General features: G+C 44.0%; 1 protein-coding gene across 1 annotated transcript in view; it reads left to right on the forward strand.

The window, feature by feature from the left end:
* The first annotated feature begins 450 nt into the window (after nucleotides 1–450).
* LOC115579545 (tenascin) overlaps nucleotides 451–12,206 on the forward strand; it is a 37,381-nt gene continuing 25,625 nt past the window's right edge. The window contains exons 1-5 of the mRNA XM_030413093.1: nucleotides 451–512; nucleotides 4,444–4,785; nucleotides 5,400–5,457; nucleotides 5,854–6,072; nucleotides 9,529–10,896. Coding sequence (XP_030268953.1) covers nucleotides 4,651–4,785; nucleotides 5,400–5,457; nucleotides 5,854–6,072; nucleotides 9,529–10,896 — 1,780 coding nt within the window. The 5' untranslated portion in view covers nucleotides 451–512; nucleotides 4,444–4,650. The remainder of the gene's footprint in view (nucleotides 513–4,443; nucleotides 4,786–5,399; nucleotides 5,458–5,853; nucleotides 6,073–9,528; nucleotides 10,897–12,206) is intronic.

The following is a 12,206-nucleotide window of genomic DNA, read 5'->3' on the forward strand; positions in this document are numbered from 1 at the left end:
TCTTCCTCTGATCACAACAAGGCTGATGGCTGCAGCCAAGTGTCTGTTTCTGTGCGTGATGTCAGATCCTGGAGCTGCTCGACTGACTGTGAATGGAGAGCAGGTTTGTCAGCATCGAACTCAGAGACTGAACTCTAACAGCACCGAGAGTCCAGCGGGGGGGAGAAAGAGAGCGCTTCAAAACACATTAGAGATTTTTAGGCCCCCGAGTTCCCTTAAAAAAACATCTAAAACTTCAGATGTTTTCCATCGCAGATCTCCGCCCAGCAGGGACCGTAAAGCACATAGAATTACATCAGAGAGAGACGAGGAGGACGAGGAGGAGAGGAGAGGGAGGAAAAATTCTTCAAGTATGAGAAAATTTTACTGCTCTCCTCCCCTCCTTCTCTTTCTGTTTCTTTCTTTTCTTTTTTTCTCCTCCTCTCTCTCCGTCCATCCCCCGTCCTGCTGCAGGACGCTGGTCAGTCAATGAGAGTTTCACAGAAAGACGAAGTCATCACAGCTCGGAGCAGGTAAGATGCTTCTTCTGCTTCTTCTTCTTCTTCTTCTTTTTCTTTTTCTTCTTCTTCTGATTCAACTCATCTGCTGTTATTTCATGCACAAGTAGATGTTTAATCAATATGCATGAGGAGATGTTAAGTTAATGTGCAGTACAGAAACAATCAGTCGATAAATTAATCGGTCAGCTGAGAAAAACAAATATTCCAGTTTCTCATTTGTCACTTCTTTTATTTATCTCATGTGATGCTGAGCTGAATATCTTTATTCTTTCAAGGAAATAATAAACATTTTGTGACTTTTTTCTCATATTTTTAAGACCAGTTAAAGAAGATAAATAGTAACATGCAACCACATATTCAGCATTTGGATCAATTCGACAGGAATATTTATTTCATCTGCACGCTGCAGGAAAATCTGACAACTTTCACTCCCACAATTAATGAAAAATGTAAACTTGGAGACTGATTGTGCGTTAACAAAAGTACTCCAAGTTATTCCGTCCAGTATTTGGACTCTGCTATTGTTTAAAAGTGAATAATCATGCAAAAATCTTGAGTATAATCAATAATAATCCGACAAAAATGAGACAGACTGTTGCAGGAATAGAAATAAACTCAACTCTGGAGCGTTTACATCATCTCAAGTCTCCTGCACATGTTGAAGTGTCGACGGTTGAAGCAGCAGATTAGATGAAAATTTATGCAAATTTATGTGAAAACCACAAACTCCGAGAACAAATCGGATGATTTCATATTCTGTTGCATGTTGTTCGTGTGACCTTCGGCCTGTAAAAGTCTGTGAGGGATTTTACAGCATCTGTGCGTCACCGATACCGTCGATCATTACATCACTGATACTGAGGCTTGTAACACACTGCGATTAAAATTAATGAATTATTATTTTTGACCAAACAAATACCAACTGTAGGTCGACTTACTTTTATGACTCGGAGTTGAAAGCTGCAGGAGAAAGAGAAATGATTGTTGCTCATTAAGAACAATAATAAAACCTGAAACCTTTATTGTCTCAACACACCTGAACGACGTGACAGGTGAACCACGCGGCTGTCATGCTCCTGCAGCGCGGTCGGGTTCAGGAAAAGATCGTCGTCCGGTTTAAAATACCTGCTGTGATGTAAATGTGTGCAGAAAGTTTGAGGTTTCTAATTAATGTCAGTTTGAAAACATTTTTATAGTCGAACTGAGCCACAGTTAAACGTCTGTCATTAATTATCAGCTCACGTCTGAAGGTCTATCGCTGGTGTACAGTCTGATCGCAGCATCACACCGCAGCCAAGTTTCGGGTATCGAGTGCCAAGTTTGTGTTTTTTGAAGCAGCCGCTCAGGAGGAGTTTGTTTTGGCTTCCTGAAAACTGTCTGACTGAAAGATGAAGCCCAGCAGCAGCAGCAGAGAGACGAAGTGAAGGTGTCGAGTCTTTACGGTGCGTTCAGGGAGCTTCTGTTGCCCTCCTGTGTTTTCTGAGCGAAACATCTGGAGCAGCTGTCACGGGCAGGTATTTACAAGCTAATTGTTCCAGTTGAAGTGAACAGAACTGGACGAGGTCGAGACAAAGACGGGCATTAAAACCGCAGATGCTGAACTCCTGTTTGTGTCGGGTCAAGTCACATTAGCAACAGAGGGCAGGAGGCGTGGAGGGTGTCAACAGGTCGGGTTCACAGGTGAGGACGTTTATGACAGCTAACGTTCACCTGCAGGATTTAAAGGAGACGTGATGCTTTTTCTTCTGTGTTATAGATTCTTGTGTTTGTCTTCCTCTCTGCTCCAGAAACACCTCGTCAGTAGCCCCGCCTTTAAATCTGCGACTTTGTGACATCACTCTACGTCACCATGTCACACATGTTGCATTACTTATACATAAAGTGGTCAGGTAAATGTGGTACAGACATTCATGGTTACCAGAGGATGAATATTGCCACTGGTAATCTGGTAACTGCTGTGGCATTTGGTACGGATGCACATGATCCCTAAAGGATGATCGCTGATCGCTTTTATAATTCCTCTTGCTTTGATCCTGTGCTACTTAGAGGTAATTCATCCAATGACGTATCTCAACATTTACTGGATGTATTGGTACAGTTTTTGACAGATATTCATGGCTCCCAGAGGATGAATCCTACTTACTGATAACCCCATAACTTTTACTTTGGTTCTTGACTATCATTGACTGGACTGCTGTGATGTTTGTACTGATACACATGGTCCCTACAGGATGAACCCTAATCACTTTAATGATCCTCTATCTTCTATCTCGTGCTACTAAGAGGTCAGAGTTTTCACGTATCTGCTGACATATCTCAAAATCTACTGTTCCCAGAGGATGAATCCTATTGTTATCCTGTAACTTTAACTGCAATTCCATCAGCAGGTCGACATTTTTGGCTTTTAATGAAATGTCTTGAATACCATTAACTAGATTGTTGTGTTGTTTGGTACAGATACACATGGTCCCCAGAGGATAATCCCTAATCGCTTATGATCCTCTGACTTTTATCTTGTTATAATTAAAGATCTAAGTTTTCACGTGTCTCAACATCTACTGTGGATGGATCACCACATTTTGTTTTGCAGACATTCATGGTTCCCAGAGGATGAGTTGTACTGACTTGTACTGCCAGTCTGTGAATAGAAATAGTGTATAATTGAGCTGTGAGGATGAATTAGAGCTCCTTAAAATGACATACTGAAAATAATTACAGGACTTCTAAGTGGACAGAAGGAAGCAGAACCACTCAAAGAGAAATATGTTTCCAGACAGGCTCCCACGAGACGATCATTAATTCATATTTCGGTTCTTAAAGTAATAAATGTTTCTTCACGTGTCGCTGCAACTCGCTTGGCAGACCAGATGACGTTATGCTGTTGTTGTGGACTCGGCCCAGAAGTGGGAACTCTGAGCAGCTGGTTTCTACATATGAACCTGTTGCTGCTGCTGGAGGGAGGACGCTCAGCGGAGGTATTAACCAGCCTCGGTCAGAAACCTCTCGGGGGAGACACGGTGGTTAGATCATTGAGGGTTTGACTCATATCTGTGGAGTGTTTCAGCTACTGTGTGTGTGTTGGAGGAAGTGTCGGGGGAAACTTCCAACACCGAGTGTGGTGCTGATAAATTTAAACCATTTCACCAAGCTCACAGCTCCATAAAGACAGCGTACAGGCGACTGTATGATGGAGTGATGCCTTTAAAAAGTCCTGTATTATGTGTCTGTCCAGGTGCATATTTTTATTTAGGGTGTCCACAAGAAAATGTTTCTGTGCTTTAATCTTTTCACCCTCCGCCTGAACACAGTTTGTAGCTCCTGTCTCTTTAAGGAATCCATCCAGCCTGCTCTGATTGGTCAGCAATTACTACTAGATTTCCAGCCTGTAGGATTAAGTGACATTTAGTGGTGAGGTTGCAGACTGTAACCAACTAAACACCCCTCGTTTCGCCCTCCACTACAGTGCGTGCTCCCTCAACTGCTCATCCCCGTAACAAGAACATGAATCTTAGTTTCAGGTGATTAAACACGCATGAAAACTATCAAATATACTCGTTTCTGATCGCCATCATTTCCTCAAACGCTCTGATAGATCATTAAGATTGATCACAGATTGATCTCGACCCATTTCTGGAACCTCTGTCAGGAAATTCCAAACCAATCAGATCAGAACAGGCGAGGCCTAACGCGGCGAGACCAATAAGACACGAGGATCCATTCAGTTCAGCATCTGATCTGTGAGCCACCATCCTGTGAGCCGGCTGCAGGGTAACAAATTACTCTTTCAGGACCAAGTTACTGTTTCCACTGCGGTTTACTGGCTGACACGCTACACTGACGGGCCCATAAACAGCTAATGGCCCCATTTGAGCTAATTGTGTCCAAAGTGGAGTCTGCTGAGCGAACGTGAAACTTTATGGTGGGTTTTCTGTCTTCGCTCCAGGGAGAGAATCCTGGAGGAACAACAGAGAGGTGGGAGGAAAACACAAACCGTCACCTCTGAGTCTGAGCTGAGATCAGTTTGACCTGCTGATCTGTTCGTCCCTCTGAACATCTCGGAAACAATCAGCTTCAACTCAACAGAACAAACCTGCTGCAGTCGGCTCAGATTCCCTGAGGAGTCCAGCGCTTTCCTGGTCCGACCTCAGCGATGTTACCCTTCGTCCCGTCCCTCGTCCTCGTCCTCCTGCTGGCTGCTCCGGCCCTCCTGACGCCGACGACCTCGCAGGAGCTACAGGTCAGAGGTCACAGGACACCGCGGGACGCCCAGCAGGACACCATCAAGGTCAGTCATCGGGGGGAGGTTTGAGTGAGTGAGTTTTGATCTTTAGTGAGGAAGAAATGTTCATCCTTTCATGACTGAATGACCAAACAGACTGACTTTGTTGATATGTGGCGGACCCTGCCACCTTTCTGGGACCTTATTTTCCTCTGAGAGCAGCTTGTTTATTCACTGATTTGTATGATTGAAACTGTTTGTATAATCATCTAATATTGTAAATATTAAAAATAATCTTTTAAAAAAATACACAGAAGTCCTTTACATGGATGAAACACAGTAAGATTCTCATGTTGACCCGACTGTAGTCTGACTCACCAGATGGATTGTGGATATTAAACCTGTCGCTTGTTGCCTATTTTAGTCCGTCAGCGTGTTACTGCTCTCAAGATCTCCGTCCCTGCATGAGACAACGACACCCTCTGATATAGAAACCTGCACGATGAAACAATGAGTCTCTAAAGTTTCACAAGCTACTCCGCCATCTTAATGCTCGCTCCACGATATCTATGAAGAAATGCAACTGAGCACCAGTGTTTTCTTTTCAGTGTTGAGAATTGGAGCAGTCAGACCTTTTCTCCACTGTGACGAGGCTAACGTGACCGCCGTCTGTGTTACAGGTGGTGATCTCAGAGGGCTGCAACAATCAGGGAGATTCATCTGATGTCAGCCAGGGAGGTAAAATCCTGCAGAGAGCAGAATCGAAACGTTTAACACCGTCTGAGGAACACATGTCATTTCTCTTACAATATCGTCAGATCTGACAGTAGTGGAGGAAGTTTTCATGTCCTTTAATTCAGTAAAAGTACAAATACAACAGCGTGAAAGTTCTGCACGCTATAAACTGTTGGTGATGATTATTTACTCCAGTGATCAGCTGATTGCTTGGTGTTGAGATGTTTAGTTTATTACAGCACATGTAGGAAACTCGATGTTTGAATCTTAATGTGAAAAGAAACTAAAGTTGTCGAAAAGTGTGATGAAGTAAAAAAGAGTTTTGGGATCACAGTATTCTTGTAAATATACTCGATTACTGGTCTGGAAAATGTAACTGATCCTGTTTGTGTTCCTCAGGTAAAGAGATCGACCTGAGTCCCGGTTCTCCTATAGTCCTGACCCATAAAATCAAACTGGTCCCGTCGGGTTCAGGTTCAGGATCTGGGTCTTGCGGCTGTGAGACGGACTTCGCCGCCCTGCGGGAGCGTCTGGAAAGGCTGGAGAGGGAGGTGTCGGCCCTCAGGGAGAAATGTGGAGGAGCTGAAGGAGGCTGCTGCACCTCCAAGGAGAGCAAAGGTAGAATAAAGCCGTTGATTGTTCCTTTACATCTGAACACAATCATCCTGTCAGCCGGGACAACAAAGACAACGATCTTTTAATATTAATAACTAACAGTCTAGACTCTCGCTGGTACCAATTTCAGTTCATTACAGTGATTAGTCACATCTGGAGCTCAGTGATGTTTCTTTACTGCTCAGATCGTGTTTACAGCAACATGTGTTGTACAGAAACTACACGGATGTTTCTGTTTGTTAGGAAATCCACTTCTGCTCCTCAGATTTCTAAAGTTCAGACTCTGGAGAAAGTAGAAGTACTGATTCAGCTTCTTTACTCCAGTAAAAGTAGAAGTACTGATCGACAGCTTCTTTACTCCTGTAAAAGTAGAAGTACTGATTGACAGCTTCTTTACTCCTGTAAAAGTAGAAGTACTGACTGACAGCTTCTTTACTCCTGTAAAAGTAGAAGTACTGACTGACAGCTTCTTTACTCCTGTAAAAGTAGAAGTACTTATTGACAGCTTCTTTACTCCTGTAAAAGTAGAAGTACTGACTGACAGCTTGTTTACTCCAGTAAAAGTAGAAGTACTTATTGACAGCTTCTTTACTCCTGTAAAAGTAGAAGTACTGACTGACAGCTTCTTTACTCCTGTAAAAGTAGAAGTACTGACTGACAGCTTCTTTACTCCTGTAAAAGTAGAAGTACTGATTGACAGCTTCTTTAGTCCTGTAAAATTAGAAGTACTGACTGACAGCTTCTTTACTCCTGTAAAAGTAGAAGTACTGACTGACAGCTTCTTTACTCCTGTAAAAGAAGAAGTACTTATTGACAGCTTCTTTACTCCTGTAAAAGTAGAAGTACTTATTGACAGCTTCTTTACTCCTGTAAAAGTAGAAGTACTGACTGATCCAGCTTGTTTACTCCAGTAAAGTAATAGATTACAGGCTCTGACATGTACTCAGAGTATCAGAGTAAAAAGTCTCCCTCTGAAGGACATTTGTGGTCAAAGCTAACTGAAGCTCACATCATATTAATAGAATTCAAGGACTATTAAAGTTAAAGGTAGAATCAGTAGGATTTGTCCCAGCTGTTCCTGAACGCACCACAAAGGCAGTTGATTGTTGAGTCTCATTCCCAGGACGTCAAATAGACACATGTTGGGTTGGTAAAGCGTCCCGAGCAGCAACAAAGAGAGAAAATCAGAAACTCTCTGCAGATACGAGACACTAACACGCCTTTTCTCCACATTCCAGTCTCCCTCTCTGTCTGTTTACGGCTTCTTACGTCTTTTACGTCTTTGTCTCGTCACTGCGTCTGGCATGCGTGATGTGCTCTGATAGGTCCACATCAGTCTGCTGATGGTGGGAAATAACAATAATCCATAATTGAAAATGTGAGGTGGAGAAAGTTCAGATGTAGAGAGGAGAAGTCACAGAAATCTACTTCCACCAGAAATCTGGAAAGTTACGTTCTGAAACACATTAACTAACATTTCTTCTGGCGATCTGGTTGTAAGAAACAACTTTTTCACCTGGTTCTGTCGCCAAAAACATGGCTGGAAAACGTCCCGACGCCTCGTTAGAAATCTGGTCCAGCTCCAGTTCACAGCTCATTTATTCGTCCTCACACTTCATGTTTCTTCATCACAGCCGGAAACACGCTCAGTTCACAATCTGCCCAAAAACGTGAGTTCATGTTACGTCACTGTTACTGCCTGAAGCAGCTGACTCACCCTGCACACACACACGCACACACACACACACACACAAATAATTAAATCTTGAGCTTCTTTTAAAAATGACATTATTTTTTATTAAGAGCAGAAAGACGCTTTTATTCTTGTTCTTCTTGTTTTAACAACAGAAAAACAAAACGTTGAAAGGAGTAGAAGAAGAAGAATGAAGTCACTTCTTCTTCTACTACTCTCATAAATCTGTAGTCACTGGAGATCTGAGCCTGGAAGCTGTGAACATGATGTACTTGTATGAACAGTCGTGTCATTTTATCAGATCTGCCTTTAGATATAAAATAATAATTTGTGAAATAACTGACAAGTAAAGCTGTTCGATAAAAAGTACAATACTTCTGTCTGAAGCAGCGGATTGAAAGTAGAAAGTCATTTACATGTTAAACATAATTAAAACATGCAGATTTCAATGATCAGAATCATCAACGCCACAATATAATAAAAACACACAACAACACTTGTATAACCTGCAGCATAAACAAGAAGCTTTGCAGTAATAAAGTAAAAGTATAAATTCTCAGGTTAAGTTCAGCACTGAGATTTTCATTCTGCATCTGGATCAGTTGAAGTTGTTTCTGTTTCATATTAGATGACATTAGATTTCATGTGTCGTGCGTCTGAAGACAGAACGAGAACATTCAGTCCAACTGTGTCATAATCAAATATAACAAACACGCCTGCTGCCAGAGGCCACGAACTGAAAACCATGTGAAGCCAATAATCTGTTGATGTTTTAAGGAACAACTTATTTTGGCCAAAGCATCTTTTTTCCTAAACCTAACCAGGAAGTTCTGGTGCCTTTTATTTTGAAAGTACAAGCAGGCGTCGCTAAATCGACCACAGTAAATGTAAATGTTAAGTGTCATTACTTCCTGATTGTACTTGAGTAAATGTACATAGTAACTTTGGTCTGTGCTGTCAGTTAAATTGGGTTTGACAGATTGATGAGAGGTTCAGTCCATCACTCAGCGAGCCGAGCGAGCTCAGGACTGATCGCATTAAACACTGGCAGCGCTCAGAGCATGAGCTAACTCTGTGTGTGTGTGTGTGTGTGTGTGTGTGTGTGTGTGTGTGTTCAGCTCTGTGCCCAGTGTGATCTCAGTCTCAACCTCCTCCCAGTCCACTGCAGCTTCCCTCCACCCTCATCTCAACCACAACAACACACACACACACACAGAACACACACACACACACACACACACACAAAGGGATAATTAGTGTGTTTCACTCCAGTTAGAGAGGATTAGACCTCCACCGTGTCTCGTTCAGGACGATGAATGAGAAGCATTCTGTTGTAACTCATTCAAGACGTGAGCTTCCATGATATCGTCCGCAGATGTGAAGATGTTGCGTTTCTTTAAGTTCCCTTTCCATTTTTTTTCGTGGTGATAACACAGTGCTAATGATCGTACGAAGGTTCAGCACAAAAACCACCTGGTTAGGGTTAAAGAAAAAGATCACGTTTCGGCTTGAAATACTCAATTCTGTCGTCACAAAATTATCTCAGTGTCTTGTTGAAATATTCAGCGGTTTCACTCTCACAAATGTTGAAATGATGCGATCCCTTGTTGAAACAATCCAGTGATTTTGTGCTTACTAATCATAAAACGACCTGATTGATCATTGAAGGTATTTGGGTGGTCATAAACAAGTGTTCCAGGGTCACTGTTCATTTTTCTATGAGTTTATAAGCGTGTCTCTTCCACTCTTTCCTCCCTCTGCTCCAGGTGCAGGTTGCTCCATCAAACCGGACATCGATGAATGTCCCAACGAGTGCAGCGATCAGGGTCGCTGCGTGGACGGGAAGTGTGTCTGCTTCCCAGGTTACAGCGGACCGGACTGCAGCGAGTCCAACTGTCCTGGGAACTGCAACGATAACGGCCGGTGTGTGAACGGACAGTGTGTGTGTGATCCTGGTTTCTCCGGTCCCAACTGCTCGCAGAGAGGCTGCCCCGACAACTGCAACGACCGAGGCAGGTGTGTGAACGGCAGGTGTGTGTGCGACAGCGGCTTTGCAGGTCCCAGTTGCTCGGATGAATCCTGTCCCGGAAATTGCAACAACAGGGGGCGCTGCGTCAACGGCAAGTGTGTGTGTAAGACTGGATTCAGCGGACCAGACTGTTCCAAAAGAGGCTGTCCTGATAACTGCAGCGGTCGCGGCCGGTGTGTGAACGGTAAATGCGTGTGCGACAGCGGCTTCACCGGTGCGGACTGCTCTGAGACCGCCTGTCCTGGAAACTGCAACAACAGGGGGCGCTGTGTCAACGGAGAGTGTGTTTGCAATGAAGGATTCGGCGGCCCAGATTGCTCAGAAATCATTTGCCCAAATGACTGCTACGACCGTGGAAGGTGTGTAAACGGTGTTTGTATGTGCGACAGCGGCTTCACTGGTGCGGACTGCTCTGAGGTTTCCTGCCCAGGGAACTGCAACAACAGGGGGCGCTGCGTTAACGGACAGTGTGTCTGCGATGCTGGATTCACCGGTGAAGACTGCTCTGAGGTTTCCTGCCCAGGGAACTGCAATAACAGGGGGCGCTGTGTTAACGGACAGTGTGTCTGCGATGCTGGATTCACCGGTGAAGACTGCTCTGAGGTTTCCTGCCCAGGGAACTGCAACAACAGGGGGCGCTGCGTTAACGGACAGTGCGTCTGCGATGCTGGATTCACTGGTGAGGACTGCTCTGAGGTTTCCTGTCCAGGGAACTGCAACAACAGGGGGCGCTGCGTTAACGGACAGTGCGTCTGCGACGATGGATTCACCGGTGAAGACTGCTCTGAAGTTTCCTGCCCAGGGAACTGCAACAACAGGGGGCGCTGCGTTAACGGACAGTGTGTCTGCGATACTGGATTCACCGGTGAAGACTGCTCTGAGAAGGCGTGTCCCAAAAACTGCAACAACCGCGGGAAGTGCGTGAATGGGAAGTGTGTTTGCGATGTCGGGTTCGCGGGGCCCGACTGTGCCGCCAAAGGCTGTCCAAACAACTGCAACAACAAAGGACGGTGCGTCAAAGGCAGGTGTGTCTGCCGGCGTGGGTTCACCGGACCTGACTGCAGCCAGTGTGAGGACGGGATGACTGGACCCAACTGTGATACAGGTGAGTCCAACTGACAAATTAACGAATCTTAACTAAACTTTTTCATGTCAATCAGCAAGTCTTTTAATTTATATCAGGTCTTACACTTGTAAGACCAATTGTCTGCAGTCCTACTGACCCCCACACCTCGCCCAGACTCAAACCAACTTTATCCGACCACTCTGTTGCCTCCCGACTGACCCGTTCTGCAGAAAAGTTGCACTGAAACATACCGCCTCGACGGCTGCCAATTACACAGTAGCGTGTACGTTCTGCGCTTGCACGAGATGCAATAAGTCTCCTTAACATCGGGTGGCGCTAGTCTCGTGCCAGTACTCCAAAACATGAAAACAGGAAATGACGGGACAGAGTACATAGAAAAACAAAGCACACACCACGCTGATTCGCTAGCACACAACCAATCAGAGAATCCAATGGCTCAGACGGCCAACAGCCAACGTTCTCAGACTTCGCAAGTTGAATCGGAGCAGACGCTAGCCACGCAGTTCCAAAAGCTTCCAACGCAGCTGAACACACTGAACAGATTTGTTCCCAAACTCGTCCGAGTCTCCCCAAACGCTTCAGACGTCCAACGGTTGGGCCAGTGTGTTTCAGGCTTACAGGTCAAGTTTACTGGTTAGATCGGAAGACAAAAAGCAAATCAATACATTGGAATATTCTGTGATACTCAAAAGTAGACTGGAGTATAATCATGGCAGTATTTATCTTCTATCTTGAGCTTTGTTGGAGCTAAATTTCAAATTCGAAGTTTGTAACACGTGTTTTTCTAATGCTAACACAGTCTCCTCTATCATTCTGGTTTGTGGTGTACCACAGGGTTCTATTCAGGGCCCCTTTTGGTTTTTCTTGTGGATAGATCATATGAAGTTTTTAAGGTATATCTACAAGTGGTGTCGTGATTAATACTTTAATACCTCTTTCAATATCACAGCAAAAACAATATAAAGTCCTGGGAACACATCATTAGATAGGTGTACAATGTTTTTAATACAATCCTCATCTGTGATGCCTTGAATACACTTTAACGTATAATTTATCACCTCTATGCAGATGATGTCTCATTCGACATCTCATTTACCCTTAAAATGTCCAAGAATCACACATATGACTGCCTCACAGCTAAATTGAAAAAACAAGGCAGATAATGTTATTAAAAGTAATTCTTCACAAAACTGAAGTTTGTATTCTGGCTCAAAGAATAACCTCATCCTGCATCGTTGAACCTCGATCTGCTCAGGCACCATCTTCATCTGCGAGCTCTTACACTCGTCTTTTTTATGTGTTGCTTTTGCTTTTTATTGAAAAACATT

Source organism: Sparus aurata, chromosome 3 (assembly GCF_900880675.1).
Source record: "Sparus aurata chromosome 3, fSpaAur1.1, whole genome shotgun sequence".
Taxonomy (NCBI): domain Eukaryota; kingdom Metazoa; phylum Chordata; class Actinopteri; order Spariformes; family Sparidae; genus Sparus; species Sparus aurata.